General features: G+C 40.4%; 8 protein-coding genes and 3 non-coding genes across 11 annotated transcripts; 4 read left to right on the forward strand and 7 right to left on the reverse strand.

Annotated features, from left to right (window-relative positions):
* Window positions 1–513: 513 nt before the first annotated feature.
* vac8 (vacuolar protein-membrane adaptor Vac8) lies at window positions 514–2,444 on the forward strand (the record flags this gene model as incomplete). Its single annotated transcript, XM_056181116.1, has 6 exons — window positions 514–541; window positions 586–668; window positions 717–837; window positions 899–1,258; window positions 1,336–2,229; window positions 2,278–2,444. 6 exons carry the CDS (start codon window positions 514–516, stop codon window positions 2,442–2,444), a joined length of 1,653 nt encoding a protein of 550 aa, XP_056035086.1.
* A 377-nt stretch (window positions 2,445–2,821) lies between these two features.
* rga6 (RhoGAP Rga6) lies at window positions 2,822–5,068 on the reverse strand (the record flags this gene model as incomplete). Its single annotated transcript, XM_056181117.1, has 1 exon — window positions 2,822–5,068. The coding sequence occupies one exon, from the start codon at window positions 5,066–5,068 to the stop codon at window positions 2,822–2,824; it is 2,247 nt and encodes a 748-aa protein (XP_056035087.1).
* Window positions 5,069–5,720: 652 nt separating this feature from the next.
* On the reverse strand, window positions 5,721–6,728 carry gpd3 (glyceraldehyde 3-phosphate dehydrogenase Gpd3; the record flags this gene model as incomplete). Its single annotated transcript, XM_056181118.1, has 1 exon — window positions 5,721–6,728. The coding sequence occupies one exon, from the start codon at window positions 6,726–6,728 to the stop codon at window positions 5,721–5,723; it is 1,008 nt and encodes a 335-aa protein (XP_056035084.1).
* Window positions 6,729–8,048: 1,320 nt separating this feature from the next.
* def1 (RNAPII degradation factor Def1) lies at window positions 8,049–10,769 on the reverse strand (the record flags this gene model as incomplete). Its single annotated transcript, XM_056181119.1, has 1 exon — window positions 8,049–10,769. One exon carries the CDS (start codon window positions 10,767–10,769, stop codon window positions 8,049–8,051), a length of 2,721 nt encoding a protein of 906 aa, XP_056035085.1.
* Window positions 10,770–11,444: 675 nt separating this feature from the next.
* Window positions 11,445–11,515, reverse strand: SOMG_20109. Its single transcript has one exon. It is a non-coding gene; the product is annotated as a tRNA-Gly (tRNA).
* A 1,261-nt stretch (window positions 11,516–12,776) lies between these two features.
* On the forward strand, window positions 12,777–13,634 carry SOMG_02328 (uncharacterized protein; the record flags this gene model as incomplete). The annotated part of the gene is made up of 2 exons (XM_056181120.1): window positions 12,777–13,215; window positions 13,276–13,634. 2 exons carry the CDS (start codon window positions 12,777–12,779, stop codon window positions 13,632–13,634), a joined length of 798 nt encoding a protein of 265 aa, XP_056035092.1.
* A 472-nt stretch (window positions 13,635–14,106) lies between these two features.
* On the reverse strand, window positions 14,107–14,221 carry SOMG_10047. Its single transcript, XR_008803580.1, has one exon. It is a non-coding gene; the product is annotated as a 5S ribosomal RNA (ribosomal RNA).
* A 717-nt stretch (window positions 14,222–14,938) lies between these two features.
* On the reverse strand, window positions 14,939–16,068 carry wtf19 (wtf meiotic driver; the record flags this gene model as incomplete). Its single annotated transcript, XM_056181121.1, has 5 exons — window positions 14,939–15,018; window positions 15,075–15,179; window positions 15,218–15,460; window positions 15,510–15,758; window positions 15,954–16,068. The coding sequence occupies 5 exons, from the start codon at window positions 16,066–16,068 to the stop codon at window positions 14,939–14,941; spliced, it is 792 nt and encodes a 263-aa protein (XP_056035093.1).
* A 1,033-nt stretch (window positions 16,069–17,101) lies between these two features.
* Window positions 17,102–17,939, forward strand: SOMG_02330 (uncharacterized protein; the record flags this gene model as incomplete). Its single annotated transcript, XM_056181122.1, has 2 exons — window positions 17,102–17,597; window positions 17,653–17,939. 2 exons carry the CDS (start codon window positions 17,102–17,104, stop codon window positions 17,937–17,939), a joined length of 783 nt encoding a protein of 260 aa, XP_056035253.1.
* Window positions 17,940–18,269: 330 nt separating this feature from the next.
* SOMG_10048 lies at window positions 18,270–18,384 on the reverse strand. The gene has a single exon (XR_008803581.1). It is a non-coding gene; the product is annotated as a 5S ribosomal RNA (ribosomal RNA).
* An 826-nt stretch (window positions 18,385–19,210) lies between these two features.
* SOMG_02331 (ferric reductase transmembrane component) lies at window positions 19,211–20,905 on the forward strand (the record flags this gene model as incomplete). Its single annotated transcript, XM_056181123.1, has 1 exon — window positions 19,211–20,905. One exon carries the CDS (start codon window positions 19,211–19,213, stop codon window positions 20,903–20,905), a length of 1,695 nt encoding a protein of 564 aa, XP_056035252.1.
* Between the last annotated feature and the right edge of the window lie 987 nt (window positions 20,906–21,892).

Consider the following 21,892-nt stretch of genomic DNA (forward strand, 5'->3'; position numbering starts at 1 on the left):
GCTGATAAAAAACGGAATTGATGTCAAGAATAAGACTTCAGATTTAGGATAGATAACAATCGGATGGATATCCCAAGTCCTTGAAAGCGCTAATTTTAGAATACTAGGCAATTGGTTGTACAGGAGGAAAAGAAGGAAATGTAGATCAAAATGGTAACATTCTACCGTATGTAAGGAAGAGAATGGGAAAGCGACAAGACCTTTTCAAGTACAACGATTTGCATGAAGTTTACAGTCGTATCGGTCTTTCCAAACGAGTAGAATCTATTGCTGGTCACATTGTTCAACGAAGCTGCTACTATACGAAGAAAAGTCATTCGGCGACAATCGGTTTATGATGGTTTATTTACAGTTGCGTTCGACTACATTTCGACGCTGTATCCACTATAGTGAGGACGAAGGTAGCGGAAGTTAATTTACGAAATCCAACACACTCAGACTTCATGCGTTACCATTCAAACTCCACGTACTTAACTTCTCCCAAACACAGAACACCAAAATAAACAAAGTCAGATGGGCAATTGCTTATCTTGTTGTAACAGTATGGTAGCAGTATTTATATGTAGAATGCTAACAAAAGAGAAGAATCTAAAGATGAACAGTACGAGCCGTTACTGGCGGATCGAGAAAGAGAAGCTGTAGCAGACTTGTTAAATTTCTTGGAAGATGTAAGGAAAAGTTTAGGAGGAAGTGGTTGATTAACGAATGAATTGTAGAGAAATGAGGTGAACTTCTATAGTGAAGAACCATTAAGGGCGTTGACAATTCTTGCGTACTCTGACAATATTGATCTTCAACGATCAGCAGCTCTGGCTTTTGCCGAAATTACTGAAAAAGGTATTGAACATGCGGTTTAGTCGCTATTGGCATTGTCTGGACAAACGGCTTACATATATAGATGTTCGGGAAGTCGATCGTGAAACCATCGAACCCGTTTTGTTTTTGTTGCAAAGTCCTGATGCCGAGATTCAGCGAGCTGCAAGCGTTGCACTAGGCAATTTAGCTGTCAATGCCGAAAATAAGGCCCTTGTGGTCAAGTTGAACGGTTTGGATCTCTTAATTCGTCAAATGATGTCCCCTCATGTTGAGGTGCAATGCAACGCCGTTGGCTGTATCACGAACTTGGCTACTTTGGATGAAAACAAATCAAAAATAGCTCATTCTGGTGCCCTTGGTCCCCTTACTCGACTTGCAAAGAGCAAGGATATACGTGTACAGAGAAATGCCACTGGTGCATTGCTTAATATGACCCATTCTTGTATGTAGTCTTTCTTTCTTTTTCTTTTAGTTTATTTTTATCTTTGTGAAGAATTGTTTTTTCTAACTGGTCGCTAGATGAAAATCGTCAACAACTCGTTAACGCTGGAACCATACCTGTTCTGGTTTCCTTACTCCCCAGTTTAGACGCCGACGTGCAATATTATTGCACAACATCCATCAGCAACATCGCTGTCGATGCCATCCATCGCAAAAAACTTGCTCAGAGCGAACCCAAGTTGGTTCGCTCACTTATCCAGCTCATGGACACTGCTAGTCCCAAAGTTCAATGTCAAGCCGCTTTAGCTTTGCGTAATCTCGCTTCTGATGAGCGCTATCAAATTGAGATTGTTCAAAGTAATGCCTTGCCCTCGCTTCTCCGTTTACTCCGTTCTTCTTATCTTCCTTTAATTCTCGCATCAGTTGCATGCGTCCGAAACATCTCTATCCATCCTCTCAACGAATCCCCTATTATTGACGTTGGTTTCCTTCGTCCTTTAGTAGATTTGCTCTCTTGTACCGAAAATGAAGAGATTCAATGTCATGCGGTGTCCACGTTGCGTAATTTAGCCGCTAGCTCGGAACGAAATAAACGCGCTATTATTGAGGCTAACGCTATACAAAAACTCCGTGATTTAATCCTAGATGCCCCCGTCAGCGTTCAAAGCGAAATGACCGCTTGTCTTGCCGTATTGGCCCTCAGCGACGAATTCAAATCGTATTTGTTAAATTATGGTATATGTAATGTCCTTATCCCCTTGACGGATTCTATGTCAATAGAAGTACAAGGAAACTCTGCTGCTGCCTTGGGTAACCTTTCTTCAAATGTTGACGATTATGGTCAATTTATTGAGTGTTGGGATTCTCCTGCAGGTGGAATTCGTGGTTACCTTGTCCGATTCTTGAGCAGTGAAGACTCCACCTTTGCTCATATCGCTGCTTGGACGATCGTGCAATTACTAGAAGCTGGAGGTATGTTCATGTTACTTGTCTTTCCTTTCTTTTTCTAACTCATTTTAGTTCCTCGATTAACTGCTTTTATTCAATCAAGCGATGATATTATTGAACTCCTAAACGATATAGTTGCCAGAGACGTGAATAATGGAGAATACGAAGATGGCGAAGGAGATGTTATTTTACTGTCAGGTCGAGCACTGCATCTAATTGAGCAAGACGCTGATGCTTAATGACTCAAACAGACAAACGCATATATTTCTATATGTATCATTATCAACATTCTTTATCTCGTCATTCATCTGTTAATCTTTTAATAACCGTCTTTTTTTCTTTCAAAATATTAAATATTAGATACTAACTAGAACCTAATGATTTGATTCTATTTTACTAATGATATTATTGTTAACTTTTTATAAAATGAATTTTTCAAAACAACAAATAACGGTTATATTAATCTTTACGTTTACACGTTCAAGGCACATTATTCAAAAGACAGGAGCGTCCCTTAAAGAATTAATTAATAGCATAATGCCCAAAAATGAAATTGTACATGCAACAACTAAACAATCTAAAACAGAGGTAGAAACACTGCGTCCATCCATCGCTTTTAATGCTTCTTTTTTTGTGATTTGAATTTTCCAAAAAATCTTGATAAAAAATTTCCTTTTGAGGGTTTCTTCTTTGAAGCCTTTTTCGGTTTCAGATCTTGCTGTTCGGCGTCGGCTGCTTCTGGCTGATGCGCAATAGATGAGTATGAAGGTTCCTCGAGTTGTGATTTTTTTGAATTTGCAATCTTCGATTGAGCATGCTGGGTAGATAAGTTTTGTGGTTCCGAACGACTATATACCGGCTCAGGCTCGACGTTGAAGACACCTCTTCGGGAAGGCAGGATTTCCTGCTCATGCGAATTTCCTTCTTGAATATGAGTGATCTGTGGTGTTGATGCAGAAGCGGAAAGAACTTTTGTTGACAGTTGTGAATTGGAATCATTCAGGCTCCTTGAAGCGGACGGTAATGAGATAGTTTCGGAACGATTTTGAGATTCATTGCTTGTCGCGTAGTTTGATTTTTCCGTCGTAGATTCTTCAATGGGAGCATGAGCGGAATCGACCGGTTCTTCGACAAGAGGAAAAGCAGGCTGAAAATTAGGAACTAAGTTTAAGAGTGAATGATCGGGAAAGCTTTGATGAACATTAAACAAAGTCAACTTTGAAATAATTTGTGGCCAGCGATTGATTAATCCTTCGACAATTCTAGCCTCCACCCTTGCTTTTTCCGTTTCAAACTGCATAAGGTTATTAAAATCAGAAGACTGGCTTGACTTGGAAAGATCCGATATGGAATTCCCTAACAATAAAGGACCAAAGATAATCCCCAGTGCTTCAGATTTCATTAAACTAGATTCTTTGCCAAGCTCCATCGTTGCTTCCAGTTCCCTTGTCCGCATGGAAACTTGCCGTAAAAGAGCCATGAGACTGCAAAACAAGGAAAAGCGAATGACTGAGTCAATTTGAGCAATGGCAAAGGCGACTAATTCAGCCCACGCATCAGATGGTAAAGACGGTGACTCGTCTAAAAATAAAGGAACAAACATGTTTAATACATCTTTTGTTCCCAAAAGTCCTCCGGGTAAAACCATGATAAACCGTTTGAGAACACCGCCAATGTCGATGCTTGTAGGGAACCCAATTTTGTTGAAAACGCTAGAGGTCTCATCCAGCCAATAGTGAGGAGGCAGATAATAGTTTTTCATAATAGCATTGATGATGGGGCCCGAGCCACTGATTCGAAAAATGCCAGGTACGTGAAGAGCATTTGATGACAAGGCATATATGCACTGTGCAAACACATGGGGAAGCAAGAGAGGGAACGGGGCCAGTTCAATCGGTTGAAAGGAAAACTTACAGAGGTCGTCAGCATAGGAAATACTTAAATCTTCGACGGATTTACCAAAGACGGTGGCGGGAGAAGGAGTTGGATGGGCGGTAGAACGATGGGGAAATTTAAGATAATGGGTCAAAGAGCGACGATGAATGCCGGGAGACTGCTTTTTCGGAGAATGGGAGGAAGAAGGACGGCGGAGAAGGGAAGACAAGCTGGGTTTGCCCAAAGAGTGTTTGGAAGGGCTGCGTTTGGGGGAATCTTGAGAGGGAGTTGGACTTGGAAAGACGCTGGTAGAAACCCGGGAGTTAGCGGAAAATTCTGCGGAAGGGTTGGGAAGTTTTGACGGGGACTGCTGCGGGGTGGAAAGAAAGAGGTCTTGGGAGGGTAAAATGGAGGAAACAGGTCTCCGAGAAGGGGTACGAAAAGAGTCAACAGGATGCTTTTCAAAAGCAGCTGATTCCTGAACATGCTGGGCCTTGAGTTCTTCGTCGGATGACATTTCTGGAAGCAAAGGAAGGGTTTTAGGAGTAGTAGCAGGTTTGGGCTTGGAAGGAGATTCCGATGGGGTTACAAAACCGTCATCGTGGCCATGACGAAGGGAATCATCAAATGGATTGAATTCCTCATAAGCATCATCCTGGATATAGTAACTGAAACGGTTTTCCTTGGGTCGAGAAGCAGCTTCTTCTAGAGTCTTTCTGGGAAGGCTGTGGATATCAAAGAGAGCTTGGTATTTGGCAAGATAGTCGTTTCTGAGCTCATTGGACTTGTCTTCGTCTTTCCTCGTCGGCGCATACGGTTTTGCAGGTTCTTCTCCGAGCGACGACGGTTTGGGCAGCGCATTTTGGGCATGGGAACGAGATTCAGCAATTGGAGCAAGAGGGGACTCGTGGGTTTCTGTATCATATTCTCCATAAAGATTTGCAGAGGGGACCGACCCATGTTTTACCGTGGAGGATCGAAAGAGCATGATTCAAAGTTCGACATAGGACAGAAGATGGAAAAATGAAAGGAAAAAGCTTTTCAAGAGAGTTGCAAAGGCGAAAAAAGATTTATTTTGGAAAAAAAGAAAAGGAATGATGTCTTGGGATGCAAATAAATAGAAGTGAAAGATGCAGGCGGTCGAGAGAAAATATTCGTTACTTTTGAATCGAATCGTTTTGAAGTAACAATAAACAAACAGATGAGTAAAAGGAAGGGCAAGAAGAAGCAAGAGAAATATGAATATGAATATGAAAAGGAAGAGGAAGAGGAAGAGGAAGAGGAAAAAGGTGGTGATGGAGGATGGAAAGAGATGGAGACAGTTGCTTCCGAATGCGAATTGTCGTCGGTACAAGAAGCAGCGGTTCGGCCGGTAATAAAATCCGATGGATAGAGTAAACTAGCAGTAGAAAAGTGTAGGTAAGATGCAAGACGAAAGTAAGGTCTATGCACGGAGCAAGAGTTCAGCAAGTATACTAGATAAAAATGGAGTCTGAAAAATAATAATTTACAGTGGTTTAAAGCCTTTGTTACAACACAAGAGAATTAGATAAAAAGATTTTTAATTGAATGTCTAAATTTCAGATCTAGGTGATTACCAAAATGAAACGAAAAAAAAAGGTCTAAAAAAGCCAAGTGATTTAGTCGCGGGCAGCAGTGAGGGCAACCAAGTCAACAACACGGCGAGAGTAACCGTATTCGTTGTCGTACCAAGAGACGAGCTTGACGAATTGGGGAGAAAGTTGGATACCGGCGGTGGCATCGAAGATGGAAGAGTGGGTGTCACCGATGAAGTCAGCAGAGACAACAGCGTCTTCGGTGTAGCAGAGCACACCCTTGAGAGGGCCCTCAGCGGCGGCCTTGACGGCAGCCTTGATGTCCTCGTAGGTGGTGGGCTTGGCGAGCTTGCAGGTCAAGTCGACAACGGAAACATCAGAGGTAGGGACACGGAAAGCCATACCAGTGAGCTTACCGTTGAGGGCAGGGATGACCTTGCCGACAGCCTTGGCAGCACCGGTGGAAGAGGGGATGATGTTGTCACCGGCGGTACGGCCACCACGCCAGTCCTTACGGGAAGGACCGTCAACAGTCTTTTGGGTGGCAGTGGTAGCGTGGACGGTGGTCATCAAACCTTCTTCAATACCGAAGGTGTCGTTGATAACCTTAGCCAAGGGAGCCAAGCAGTTGGTGGTGCAAGAGGCGTTGGAGACAACCTTCTCTTCGGGCTTGAACTCGTTGGTGTTGACACCAACAACGTACATGGGAGCGTCCTTGGAGGGAGCAGAGATGATGACACGCTTGGCACCACCCTTCAAGTGAGCGGAAGCGGTCTCTTGAGTGGTGAAAACACCAGTGGACTCGATAACGTAGTCAGCGCCAGCGGAGGCCCACTTGATGTTGGCGGGTTCCTTCTCGTTGAAGACAGTGACAGCTTGGCCGTCAATGATCAACTTGTTGTCCTTGATGGAGACTTCACCTTCGTAGCGACCGTGGGTAGAGTCGTACTTGAACATGTAAGCCATGTATTCGAGGTCAATGAAGGGGTCATTGACAGCGACGACTTGGATGCTCTTAGCTTGGAGAGCGTTACGGAGGACAATACGTCCAATACGACCGAAACCGTTAATACCAACTTGAGGAATTGCCATGATAATAATTCTATAACATGTTAGTTTGAGTCCAACATAAGTGAGACGAAAACGAAAACGAAAACGAAAAACAAGAAACTGAGTGAAACTCCAAGCAGACGAATCTAATCTTTTTTCGCTTCCTTTTGTTTTTAATACTTACACACTAAAGAATTTCTTCTGTTTGTGATGTAGAATAAAAGCAGCAGAAGCCTCTATTTATAACATTTCGCTCCAGTGGAAATTTGCCGAACAGACCGGGTGTCAGGCGAAATGATCCGTTCCTTAAACTTCCGTCTCATCAGATGGAAATTCTTCCACCGTTCCATCTGATCAAATCGTATGCTTCGGTCGGGCCCTGCCACGTAAGCAGCGAGCGACGAGCGACGAGCGACGCAGAGGGACAAAAAGAGATGCCGAGAAGAGTTACGAGTAGAAAAATAATTGAGAAATAGGAAAACTGTCGTCCATTTGCACCGTCGCTGGCTTTTTTTCCTCTTTTCCCTCTACTGAAAACCATCCTTCAGGTAAACAATCGACTTCTTCTTGTTTCCATCTTGTTCCCCGGTTGTCACTTGAAAGGTATCCCCGGAGAAACCGCGATCTCGATTCCTACGTCAGCAAACAAGGGAAAAACTCGAGTTTCTCCGAGTGCTTCAGAGCGGGGCGGGCCAGTGTTCCATAGTTGTTCCAGAAGGGCAATCCTTCCATCTTGCGTCATACCCTCCTTGAGGAAGGGGCTGCCGAAGTCGGAGAGACACAGTGGTTCAAAGGGGCCGAGACGACTCCCTGTTTATTCGTAGAAGAATTCGTTTGGAAAGAAGGTGGATCATAGCGAAACCTTTTTTGAGAGAAATGTAAACAAATAAATAAATAAATAAACAAACAAGAAACAAATAAATAAATAAACGAAAAAAGACCAAATCGATAAAAACAAATTATTAAAAAACATCTTTTGAAACGTAGAAATAGAAAATAAAATTAAAAAATAAATTATCTACAAATTCATATACTTCAAACCGTTAAAATATCAAACCATCGAAAGAAATGCCCTTTCACAACAGCCCCTCTATAACAACTACTCATTCCATTCAAAAATTCATCATGATATTTACATCTTTACTATGTATCATTTATCCAAACAACTTTTCTATTCTTGCCTGCCATTCATCACGATATCCTATACATTAAAAAAACCAACGCTGTCATATCATCATCACCACAAGGAAAACCAAAAAAACACAAGCAATCGACAAATTTAAACCTCCCCGTTCAAATTCCATCCATCCTTGTCTTTTTTGGTTTCTTTATTGTATCTTCTTTCTTCCTTTTCAACTTGTTTTATGCGTTGCCATACCAATTTCCAGGTCGGTTCATAAATGTTTGGTTATAAGCTCCATAGCTTCCTATTCCATTTCCACTGCCTCCGGTTCCACTCGTCGTTGTCGCCGCAGGGTTGAACGGAAATCCAGAGCCTTGGTTGCCTACATTTCCACCCTTGTTTGCATTCGAAGGGTATGTTCCTTGATGTCCACCAGGGGAGGCATTCAAGCCTGCTTGAGGAACAAATCCATACGGAGATGGCGCTCCCCATTCTCCTTCATTTACAAACATCCCAGGTGCTGCACTACGAGCTGCTCCAGACATCGACGACAATCCACCAAGAGAACTACCCATCGCATTGTTGCCCGTCATGTCACGACTCTTGTCCACCGGTGCATTCGTAGCTGTGTTGCCCGCTTGAGCCGCCGCACCGCCAATACTTCCAACGCTGCCACTTTGCTGGCGATTGTAGATACTGCTGTGTCCTCCAAGAATAGGAGGGAAATCATTCAAACCATTCTGCATCACGTAACCTTGTTGAGGCTGTCCATACTTGTTGTTGCCGTAAGGAAGCGATCCGTAGCCGTACGACATATAGGGAACGGGATACATAGGAGGAAACGCATACGGCTGAGGCTGCTGTGATACCACTGGGCTTGGTGTCGCTGTCGTGTTGGGCAACGAAGGAATCGCTGCTGCCGTCGATCCAACTTTGTTTTGCGTCATTCCATGCATTTCTGGTGTTCCATTCACCGCTGGATCATACTGAGAATATTGCGAACGCTCATTGAAGTAGTTGGGAACACTTTGGCCATAGTTCAAGGGCGACATTCCACTATAAGCAGCATGAGCATTTTGTTGATGCTGATGCTGATGAGCTGCTGTAGGTCCAAATCCAGGAGCTGCTCCATACTCTGCATGCTGGTAATTGCCAAAGGGGCTCATATTCGTCTCGACCTTGTTCTCCAATGGCTTCCCAAATCTAGAAGTGTAAGGCAAATTCGATTTGTCGTGAACTCCCGCCATTGCAGGATCATTGCTGTATGCACTAGCAGCGGACATGGGTAAGGAACTGCCGACTCCATATTGTTGAGGAGCAATGTCATGCATAACTGGAGAGTACATAGCCATAAATCCACCATTGCCTTGCTTACTTACTGTAGGAGTATTGCCAGTGGGTAAACTAACTTGAGGGGCTCCGGCATTAACTGTAGTATTTGCAGAAGGATTGCTTTTCACATCAAAGTAATAAGAGTTGTCGGCGACAGGAGCAGCAGCAGGTGCAGCAGGTTGTGGTTGTCGCTTTGCAGGTAAAGCCTCTGTATTACTAGCAAGAGTAGGCTTGCTATCGGCAAATTGGGGAGGTTGAGGATTAGGAGATGCATAAGCTTCCATTGAATGTTCTTTCACTTGTTTGGAAGCAAATCCTGCTGGAGGAGCTACAGGCTTGTTTGATAATGATTCATCACCACCAAGGGTCAAGCTACCAAATCGGACTTGAACTTTTTCTGGGATCGCTCCAGTATTGGCGACGGGCATAACGACTGGAAATTTGTCGGAAAGCAAACGAGCGGTCGTTATTCCACTGGTGGAACCATGAAATCCACCCAAAGGTGCCTTGGTGTCCACAGGTTTGGATTGGGAAGAAGTAGTAGTATCCGTAGCAGGGGCAGGAATGGAATCAACAACAGGTTTGTTAACGGCAGAACCAGAACCAGCAATCGATATGGGAGGAAATTCCTGTTCCCGTTGTTCTACTTTCTGATTGTTTTGCAAAGGGGCAACCTCGGGTTCAGTAGGTTTAGATGCTAAAGGAACAGGTGGGTTCAAAGGTTCTTCAACCGCAGCGTCGGAGGCTGCGGAAGGCAACTGAGTGGGTTGATGGGGCTGAGATGGTTGTGTAAGTTTAGGAGCAACTTTTGGTACAGCTTGCTTTCTTTTCACTTTTGCAATAGCAGCCCATGGTGCTTTGGATGACTGGGAAGAATCAGCAACGATGGCAGGCTTGTCAGACTGGGGAGGAGTAGTCTTAGTTGCTAAGGTTGAAGTTAAAGGATGTTCAGTTTGAGTGGCATGAGTGGTATTGGCATTACTTGGGTCTATATGTTGTTGGGGTATGTGATCGGGTTTAGAGTGAGGAGTAGAGGATGTTGCATCATCAGTACCGGGAACGGATTGAGCTTTTGGGGACTCAGCTGCAGTCAATGTCTTCGCCTGAAAAGCAGCTTTTTCTTTACGAGAAGGCTGCTGAGGTTGGTCTTGTCTAGCAGCAGGAGCCTTCTTGGATTTCCTAGGAACAGTTTTAGGAGCTGTCGCATCAGAGTCACCCGATTTCGACTTTAACTTTATCTGTTTTGTAGGCTGCTTTTTCTTTACTTGTCCCCATTGAGAGGCATGACCTTCGGTGATGTGAGCAATTGTCAACTCCAAATCATGACCCGCTTCTTCCAGCGCGAAAACAAGATCATCCATAGTCCATTCAGGGAAAAGCTCTTTCAAAGCAGAAACCTGGCTTTTAGGGTCTGACTCGAGTTTTAACACTTGGGACTCTTCATTTTCGTGGGAGTTTTTCGACGCATTTGAAGAACCTTGTTTTCCCTTGGGTCCTCTTTTACCTCTTGTGTTTCTGCGAGGCGGAGCTGAATCCGCCTGTATGGACTCTCCGCTCACTGCTGGCTTGTTTGCGTTCTGAGGGCCTTCTTCGCCCCTTTTCGACCGAATCTTTTTATTCTCACTCATAATTGAGTTTGTGATATCTGATTTAATCTATAGCTCTTGAGAATCGACAAGAACACGCTTAGAGGTGCTTTATGACGATATTCAAGACTCTTTGTGTTCTTTTAGGGTATGCGTTTTGGAAGAGTATGAAAATGGTAGCGCCAGGGCATTTGCGGAGCGTCACCTAACAGTACTTTAGTCGGATAACGATGAACAGGGCAGAATCTTAAACCCGATGTTTATAGGCATCGTCGTCCTTGAAGTAGAAATGAAATAAGAGTAGTATTTGCTTTATTTTAATCAAGATTGAAAAGCAGGAACCCATAAACCCATACTCTTTCTAATTTTATGAGAGCTTGCGAAAATGACGCAAACCGAATTCTGTCTACCAGAATGCTAGTGAAAGATTTCACGTAGAAGGATTCACCTGATGCATTGTCTTCTTAAATGAGCCTCGAGGTTTTAAATATGTGGGAGCTTTGCAAGTCTTTGCAAATCGGATGTACCATAGTACTCTTTGTGTTTGTTTACTAGCGCACTGAGTCCTTGTATGTTATCTGATAACTTTTGCTGAAAAGGCTTAATGAAGGATTTCTTTACAAGTTGTAAAGAGTAGTTCATCCAAAGTACAGTAAAAAAAAAAACAGGAAGAGGACATTTGATGATTTTGTATCCGTCCATGACTGAAAAAAAGTTTGCTTCGGCCGGGAATCGAACCCGGGTCGCTTCGATGGCAACGAAGCATTATACCACTAAACCACCAAAGCAGTAATTGATTACTCTACAAGGCTATACATATAGATATATATTCATAAAAGGATATCCCAAGTGCTATATGGATGAAAGCTAAAGTAAAAAGTTCACATGAAAAAACCTTTGTGAAACTCGTTTTTTATACTTAGAGTCCCAAGAATTTCAGTAATTTGTGCAATTTATCATATATCTCACCTCAAAAAATGCTTACTTGTGTATTGTTTGACGGGCATCCATATCAATTATTGTAATGAATTGAAGTAGCAAGTTAGCAAGGACAAAGCTATGTGTGCTATGTGATTTTGACAGAGAAAGCATCGTAAATTATGGGTTGTTCTTTGTTTATTCAAGTGGAAACATGAGATTTGTGTTACTTGACTATAATCAAACAGCTGCGCAAGGAAAGCGAAAGAATCGCGTTTCGATGCAGTTTTTCTCCTTTAGTATCATCCAAATTGAGCTTTTTTTATTGTATCTTTAGTTTTTTAAAAATGAAAAAGTAGAATCGACTTGTTTTTCTGGTATTACTCCCAATTAGCAATTCGTCACCATTCACAAGTTTCTCGTCTAAGAAGAAATACACCTTGTCTTGATTATATTCTATTGTTTTGGAAATGTTAACGATATATAGCACCTTTTCGAGTTATTCTTTAAGCAGCAAGGGGCAGCATCATGGTTGGTTTATCAATTTTAATGACAGCAATTGGATTGGTTTGAGCTTCTCTTAAATGCTGGAGATATAACATCTACATTTACAAGGGCGCAATATGTTTTGGTAATTTTTTGATATTGATATTTTTCAATAATCATAAAGTCTGTAAATTATCGACTATAGCTAATGCTTTTCTTCTTCACTAGCGGGGTTTGTGATAACGCAGTTTGAGTAGTTAAAGAATATAATATGATTTACAATTACAAACTATTTATTGACTTTTCACCCATTTGAAAATAGATGAATTAGTATAATTGCTGAAAACTTGGTTTGTTTATAAAAATGTAAACAAACCAGAAATTGCATAAGTGTTACTTGTCATTGCAACCCAACACCGTAAGCGATGCGAATTTCTTGGCAGGAGCAAACTTCCTCTTTCTTCATTTTTTTTACCAATTTGATTAATTTTGGGGCTTCTTTTAACTTGGTGGAATGATATAATAGAATTGGACTATAATTGGGTGTGTTTTCATTCGATATTTGGGAAGCTTGCGAGCAGGAGAACTCACAATTGCTCTAGTCTATTGCACTTGAAGCGGTAGACTCGCTCAAATTTTACAAGAATGTCAAAGAATAATAATTTAAGCGATCCTCCTGCGTACAGCCATGTCAATGTTTACAATGTTGATCTCGAGAAGGGACTTCCTTTGTACACACAACAGGACACAAATAAATCACCCAATTCAGGTTCTTTACAAACCAAAGAGAAGAAAGATATAGCTATGGATCAACTTGGCGATTTTCATTTCTTTTTAGATGAAAGGAAACGTGAAGCTTCACAATTCCTAAATCGGGAATTTCCCGACAATGTAGTTGTTAAGGAGAAATCGCAACGATTGTTATCTACAATTATTCCCTCTTTGGTGTGTGTCTGTGCGATATCTTACTACTTCCGAACATATACTTTTCTAATCGATGGCTTTAAAGATTGGGGCAATTGGCCCTTGGGTCCTCTAATTATTCATGTCGTGGTATTCATAGTATTTGTAGCTGCTTTTTTTTGTGAGTTCAACCATTTCCAATTTCTCGATACATTTGATTGTTTACTAACAAAAATATTAGGCCTTCATTCATTTATTCTCGGAACTGTTAGAAGATTACTTTGTGTGGTCATCTTGATGGGTTGTGTCCTTCCATTCCTTTTCAGTGCTATTGGAAACGTATACAGTGCTATTGGAAAAATCATTGGTATGGTCGTAGATATTTTGATGTACGGTTTAGGTACCATAATATGCGGTGTTGGCTATGGATTGTATTGCACTCTTTTAGCCTGTCTTGGTTTAAACTTTGTAAGCTCAACGGAGCACACGAGTTCGCCTACGCTTCCCAGCTATCAGCAAAGAGACAATGCACTTGCTCCTCCGCCGACGGATACGAATGAAGAAATAGAGTTGCAGAGCAATCCTAGTACTCAACTTTAGTTCCGTTCATTTGTCTTCTTTTCTCTAGTTTGTTTGGACTTTACTGCTAACTCTGATCTCGATTGGTTATGAATTGGTTTGATGAACCATTATTTACTAACTTTATTATTATTATTATTTCAATTTCAGTTCGAATTGGCTTGAAACTGAGAAAGAATTCTTGTATTAGTATGAGTTAATGACCGCAATTACAAGAAATGCATTTTAATTTCTCATTTCAAAGGCATTGAGTTGGTATGACCGCGGAAGTTGAAAACGCAAGACTTACTGCAGATACTTAATTTATTATAACTAATATCGTTGAATTCCTTAATCAGACGACTTTGAATTCATTTCATTCACATTAGGTCCCTTTTTTTTGCTTCCTGTTACTTGTCGAGGAACGTCTCACAAGAAGGGAATTGAGAAAAGCATATCCAAGCATGAATTTACGTTCAACAAATCAAAAAATAAATAGAGAAAAAAATGAAAAAGCCTACAGCATCCCGGATTCCCATGTTGTCTCCAACCATAGTACTAACGAGACCCTCAGACGCTTAACTGCAGTGATCGGACGGGAACTGGTGTTTTCGCCTAGGTATGGCCGTAGACATTTGTTATGGTCTGTAAAGATATTTATTACAATAATGATCCAGTCTTTTATTTGGCTTGATGAACTACAAGATCCAATTCAACTCAGTTCTATCTGTGTGTTTTGTCACGTTGAATGGAGAATGCTTTCATACTGTAAGGATAATATTTGAAAACACACTGTTTTTACTCTTTTCTATTGATTCACATTGTGGTCGCAGGAGCATCAGATTGAGTGTATGAGTTTATGGGTTGAAAATGTTACTTAATATAAATTGGGTTCTACTTGAAATTTTTCATGGTCCGTCGACTTGACTCCCAAAGTAAACGATAATTCAATGTTTTAAACTACATCAATTGAACCTTCCAACCTGATGATTTGTGCTTTCTATGCTGTGAATGAATTTTACCTCTGGCGGTAATCACTTTCGTTCTTACAATTAATGAAAGACACGACACAGTTTTGAGTAAAAAACTAGTTAATTACGATGATATTTTCCTCAGAATAATTAAATAATCATTAAAAAGGGTGTCTATTCATGAAGAAAATGAACGATGCCGTGAAACGAATAAGAAAATTCATGAGAGAGAAATGAGAAAAGCAATCAAAGTCCGCTGGTTTCATCTGATCTAAGTTTTTGTGGAAGCGAATGCAGGAACTTGGTAGACTGCAATTGACATCGATGTTTCCAAAGAAGGCGCGAAATATAAAGAATGAAAGCACTCGGTAAAACTTAAACTTCGGCGCTTTGCGCAGCAAGAGGCTGAAGTTCGATTCCTTCGTTCTGAGATACTTGCTCTCCTCGATTGGTTCCTTTTTAATAGGTTAATAACGCCTCGTGATAGGAAGCATTTACCAAGTGTACATACCGAACATATGATCTAACACATTTCCTATGCCGTTTCCTAACACATTTATGCCGTTTCCCATATCGACGACTACTAATCTAAGTCGTTCACGCGCATTTGCATTCACTAGAAGAGTTAGAATATTTCGCGGGTGTATGACATACTCGTCAAATAAAGAAACAAGACAAAGTTAACAAAACAAACAGCATAGAAAAAATTGTTGTTTATCTTTTCGAATCCTGTGAACTTTTTTGCAGCATAATACGCAGTGAAACCGAGGACATCGAGAAAACACACACATAATACTGAGATACACATAGCTGACAATACGTTTTTGGTTAATCTTCCAGCTTGCGTGAGCCCTTTTTTGGCCTGCTTGAACCATTCTTTAGGCATTTGAGTCATTGCTAATAGTTAGTAAGTCGCTCAAAGTGAAAGATATCGTTGTTGAATTACCAAGCAGAAACAATACAAAGGCTGCAACAAAGCCACCAAAAAGCCCCCAAAGGGTTTTTGCATTCACAGAAGCCTTGAAACCAAAAAATAACACAAGAAGAATAGCATAGGCTACAATATACCCAATAGTTATAGGCAACAAGATGCCTGCTAAGACTTTCTGGCAAAGCACCACATCCCAACCAGAATTATTAGCGGAATTCTGAGCGGATCCATCAGCCATTTCTAAATCGATAAACTTGTTTGAAGCTAATGGATGTATTAGTAACTGTTCTTTCGTTTTGTGAAAGGATAGAGGTTTTCGCCCTGTTTGTTGACACTTATCAACAAGGTTATTAGTTTCAAACCCAACAAATAAATAAACAAGCATGATTCTTCCATCACGAGCCGTTCCAACAAGAACACAAAGAATTAACCTCTCTATTTTAATTCAACAAATCTTACCTGTATACGGAGGAGGCGTACCATCAAAAGGAGACGACTGACTAACTACCTTTTCATCATTGAGCGTTTTGGAAGAGTCATCAGAATCTGAAATAGGAGTATATTTGTTTTTCATATTTACAATGGCAATTATAGCCCAAAATAACACCGATAGTTACACTCTAAATGAAATCAACTAGAATCACCAAGAAAAGTCCGTAAGAACTGGCTCCACTTCTCAAGGATCTGTCAAAAAAAAGGAATTGGACCTTGCTTCAACAATTAAAAGCAAAAGCAACTTCTTTTAAAACCAACGATGCGAGTTTGAAAAAATCTTGGTATTGGCTTTTCGCATGTCTCAATTCATAAAGCTGCGACATTATGTCACTGACTGGTCACGGTCCTCGTTACGATTATTCAACGTTGGTTTTTTATTGCGATTTTTCTAAATAGTATAATCCAAAAGAATCGTCGTTTATTACAAAAAGTAAACAAAGGAACTTTGAGCAAAACAACCATGCTGTTTGCTTAAATTATAAATAGCAGGATTAGAAATGCATATCTTTGTATTGGAAGGTTCTATGACTTTGGCTTAACAGGTTTCACAGTTTTCATTTCGTTAATTAGATCCTAAACTTGAGAATAATTGGTCCACTGGTATAAAAGCAGAATCCCAATTGAATGAAAATATGATTATTTACACACTCAGTCATTTAACAAGAAAGCGAAAGGGAAAGGTTCGACGCTTGTTTTATAATGTTCCCAAGACCCATCAGAAGTGTCATACAATACTTGTGTAGCTGTAAATATGGAAAATCATAATGAACGACATTTATAGTGACTAGTACATCTTTATTTAATTTATTTTAATCACACGATAGAAACAAACAAAAGCGATTTCGGACAGGTCATTCATTGTAAATATATATAGAATAGCGTACGCTTACTAGCTATCGGTATGTGTGTCAGAGAGGGTGGATGATAGCTTCACCTCTGCAAAACTCTAGTCATTGCCATTGTGGACTCGATTCATGTAGTTTGGAGTTGTTACAAAGTAGATTTTATTAAGCTTGTTAGTCGGATCAGATGTGTGCTACTGTTTTGAAAGTTCTGACATGAATTTGGGTGTTTACTGCCTGTTTGAGTAGGTTTTGAAGGAATTTCAGAAAATGACTGAAAAAAACAAATACAAAAAGCTAAAAGATGCTGATTCAGCTGACGTTCCTCGCTTGGGCACTCTTGCAACGTTTGACGGTGAACTGCCACGGTACAATGAAATCTTGAATTCTCATCTAGACGACTTGGAAAAAGGTCATGCACCTCCGTACTCAGAAAACAGACATCAAGAAGCGTCTACCAACATGGCAGGAGGAAATATATTCTCTATTTCTTTACGAAATGTCTTGACGGCATTATTGTGGTTAATTTTCTGGCCGGCAAAAATTGTGAGAATCCCCGAAGCACAACGCAGACAGGAAAATGAATCTGCTCGGCTTAGTTTTTGCTTTATTCTTTCGGTCATAGTAAACTTTTGGTTTTCTTACAAATACCTTGTCCCCTTTATAAAGGAATCGATGAAAGAATCTGTAGGGGTAAACTTTCAAGCTACTGTAGCAGCTGTTCTTGTCGTCATGGCTTTCTACATGTTTCTATATGTTTGTTCATGTAAGTGAAATGGTGGAATTTTAATTTGATATGTTTACTAATGGGGTACTTATAGTGTTGCTGGATTTTATTGCTTTAGTGCTTTCTGGGATTGCTTGGATTGTTTCTTGGATTATTGCTGCTCTTGGTTTCAGGATGTCGTCGGAAAGAAACGACTCGACGGATGGTAACTGGATCCCACTAAGCACTATGCCGGCAGAGTCTGAAAATCAATCCAACGATCGTAGTGATAATACTGCCGAACAACCGTCCTCTGAACATACCTCTGAACATACTGAGCAATCTCCAGGGTTGCGCCAGGAACCGGGTCAGTCTAGGGATGTTGAAAGCGGTGGGAATTGATTTATACGGAAAGTAAAGCATTGTTTTTTATAATGTCCGGTCTTTTCGATTTTTCTCCAGCATGCTTTTGCTTATGTTTATGTTTATGTTTCATCTTTGCATTTTGTATTTTATATTTATTCGTCAAGCACTTTTTTAATAATGATCCTTATAGAATCTTTTATTTTCTAACTAATAAGGAATATAATTAATTATTGAATCATGGATGACCATTGCTTCCTTGCAATCACTAGTATCACTAAGTCAAACGTCTACGTCGATCACAACGAAGCCATGTGCTTCAATAAAAAGAGCAACAAAGAGAAGCAAAAAGTAAGGTAAAAAGCGAAAAGCCTACAGCATCCCGGATTCCCATGTTGTCTCCAACCATAGTACTAACGAGACCCTCAGACGCTTAACTGCAGTGATCGGACGGGAACTGGTGTTTTCGCCTAGGTATGGCCGTAGACAGAAGAGTTCTTCCTTTAAACATTTCATGCCAATAAGTCCATAATGTGTTTTACTTTCACCTCTACAACTACCATCAAGGCCATCCCTTTCATCGTCAGCAGGAACTTTTGATCGTAGGTTTCGCTTGATACTCAAGAATTTTGTCATGAACGAATTCTTTTTGGAAAGAGGTCTCGCTGCTTGAAGTGGTATAACTACCTCTATTTCATATTCTGCATGTCTACTTTTTACGAGGCCTTTTATGAGCATGATTGAGTTTGATTCATTAGTCTTCTCTTTTATTTATCTACCTTTTACTTGCAAGTACTTTCTACTTAATACTTGGGTCCTGTACAACGGTCTACTGTGTATAAACAAGAACGATGCCTACTAACGGTCCGTACAGTCTACGAGCGCAAAAAGATGGTCGATTTCAATACAGTTATGAAATCGATTTCTCATCTTGAGCAAAAAAAAAGTGCGCTTTTTTTTTTTTTTTTTTTTTTAAGCAAAAGTAGCGCAAAAGAAATCCCTCACCTCTTGCCTATTTTAAGACGTCAAAGCCAACCTTTCATTGACCATCTACACATACGGAACTCAGTCTCCCTTCTACTTGGAATTGTTTTGACGGCGATCGTGTATGTATTGCTGACAGCGGTATGCAAAACGAGTGAACTTTGATACCGGACAAAAACAGCTTAAACTGAATTCGTAAAGCAGAATTAAATGTTATATTTCTTTTGACTTTCTTTCCTTTGATTGCATTTCGTTCCTTTTGCGTCTGCGTTTACATTAGGTTTTTCATCTGCATTTATTATAATCTTTGCCTAGTCAGCTCAAGCATGGCTCTTACAGCTCATCACAAGTATGCTATTATTTACATTTTTCTGATACTTGGATTGCTTGTATTGTTTGGTTTTCTATTCTTGATGGAGCGTGGCCGAGTTTGCTATAAATCGTGGCACACTAAGAAGCATCAGACGAACCGTAATGAGAAGCAAAATCTTATAGAAAAAGTTTATCTTTCTGTTCGAAACTACTATACTTATACAGTAACACACAAATGGCTACTTACCCTTATAATTATACCAGTGATTTGTGTCGTAAGTCTTCCCTTTATTGGAGAGGAGACCCCCGAGCTCGGTTCTGGAAAAAAGAATTGGAATAGAGATTCCGTTTGCTCTCGTTTTGCCTATCTAGCCTGTGCCTTTTATACTGTAACATACATCTTTAGCCTAAAAAACAATCCTTTTGCTTTGATGCTTCTAACGTCCCACGAAAAGTTAAACTACATTCATCGTCGTCTATCCATATTTGCATTGCTGTTTGGACTCATTCATGGAATAGGAAACATCGGAATTGCCGTCGCCGATAATGCTCAAGACAGCTTGGCGGGCGGAATGTACCCAACAGGATATGCAATCCTGACCTTTACGGTTGTTTTTGCCATAAGCAGTATTTCCTATATACGGAAAAATTATTATGAATGGTTTTTTATCTTGCACCACCTTTGCAGCATAGGGCTTTTGTGCACAATTTGGCTTCACAGTGAGAATGCCGCAATCTACATGAAGGTTTGCGTGTCCGTATATGCCTTTGATCGTGGTCTGCGTGTCCTTCGAAGTTGTTTGAATTTCTCCAAAGTTCAAATTTTCCTTTTAGATAATGATTTGATTTACTTGCGAGGACCGAAACCGACATCTTTCTTTTTTTTCTTGCCCTGGGCGGCTGGAAACCATGTCTATCTGAACATTCCTATTCTCAGTTACTGGCAGTTACATCCCTTTACCATGCTGAGTTCGCCAACCGACGATTGTATAGAGATGATGCTTGCAGTACGGACAGGTTTCACGAAACGCCTTGCTGGTCATGTTAATAAACGAGGATCTATCAAACAGGTTTCTCTTTCAGAGGAGAAGAAACTTGGTTCAGTAAGCTCTTCTTGTAAAAGTCAGCTTTCAGATGAACACTCCTCTTCCTGGTCGTGTTCCCCTGTTTCTTTGGAAATGCCCAGTCACCAAATGATTGTGTTGATAGATGGACCCTATGGTCCTATGACAAACCTTTACAAGGATTATTCCAACGTGCTTTTTCTGTCAAGCGGTGTTGGTATTACATATACTTTGCCGATTTTAAAGGACATCGCTCGATGCAAGTCGTCGAAGACAAAAAAAATCACGTTTGTCTGGAGCTGTAGATCGAAATCTCTTCTCATGGCTATTTTTAACATTTTGAAAGAACTCATAAAGAACGAGAGCCAGATTCAGCTAGATATTACTTGTCATTATACAAACAGTTACTCATACAAGGAAATTCCAGATATTCAATTCATCTCAGACAAAAAGTTTTCTCTTCGAGTGCTGGATGATCGTCCTCATTTCGATCTATATCTGAAACCATTCTTGGAAGAAGCTCAAGGACAGACTGCTGCCATTGCGACGTGTGGTTCAGAAGGCTTCCTGAAACATGTGAAAAAGAATGTTAGCTCTTGTGTGACAGCGTCGGACGATTTGTTTCAACATTATGAAGAAATTTAACCTTGGTCTTGAGAACAATAAAGTAACGCTCTCCTTTAATATCGAGTATGCTTCCGATTCTTTACTATAATATTCCTTGGATTTTCATTTTTTTAATGGCTCTAATTATGTTTGTACTTCTCTTGCAAACTTTTCTGTGAATTTTTAGATGATGATAACAGAAACGACCCACTAATGATTTAAAGGCTCTAAGGCTCTTTATGAATACTTTCCCCCTCTCTTTAACAGAAAATATAGAACGATACATAATGAACAGTAAAAATATACATGTCTGAAAACAAACTCATACACATGTCCACGCAAAATCCTAAAACTTGAAACCCAGCGTCCTAAGCATATATGTATTGCACTGAAGCATCGTCGAGGTAACTGTTTCGAGCAAAGAGCAGAGAAATCAAAAACCGTCTCTATCAAGGTTAAGAACCTTGCAGTTGAAACCGAAAACAGAGATCAAAGAGAAAATGCCTGTAAAATTCTACTTTTTACATCTTCGGTTATGAGGTACATGCCTAATTAATGATTACATGAATATACCATCTACATTATAGAAATCGGCTTACACACAGTACTATCGGTTAAACATTGCCAGCTTCCATCTTATCCATGGGAGAATATGTGCATCTGCAGACAGAGCAATTATAGACGGTAAGAACAATGAACTAACGTCGAATTCGAAGCCTTATTTTCAGTGCGATCAAAACTTCAATCCGCATATGTTTGAATAAATTTTTTATAGCGACAAGCAATTGTGTTCTCAACTCTCATCTCTAACATTACCTTCTTTCTTGCTTATATGTTTTTCTAACTCCTTCATCTCTCGTTTTTTTGTCTTGCTGCATAAAACAAGTAAACAAACCTCTTCACGGCGATCACTTACCCATGGCCTCGACACAACACTTACATACTTGATTGTGCTAAATGTGGAACGCTATAAGCAATCTGATAAAAAATAAAACAAAATCTGATAAAATTACGTCATATCCATGA

The sequence above is a fragment of the Schizosaccharomyces osmophilus genome, chromosome 1, assembly GCF_027921745.1.
Source record: "Schizosaccharomyces osmophilus chromosome 1, complete sequence".
In the NCBI taxonomy this organism is placed as follows: Eukaryota; Fungi; Ascomycota; class Schizosaccharomycetes; order Schizosaccharomycetales; family Schizosaccharomycetaceae; genus Schizosaccharomyces; species Schizosaccharomyces osmophilus.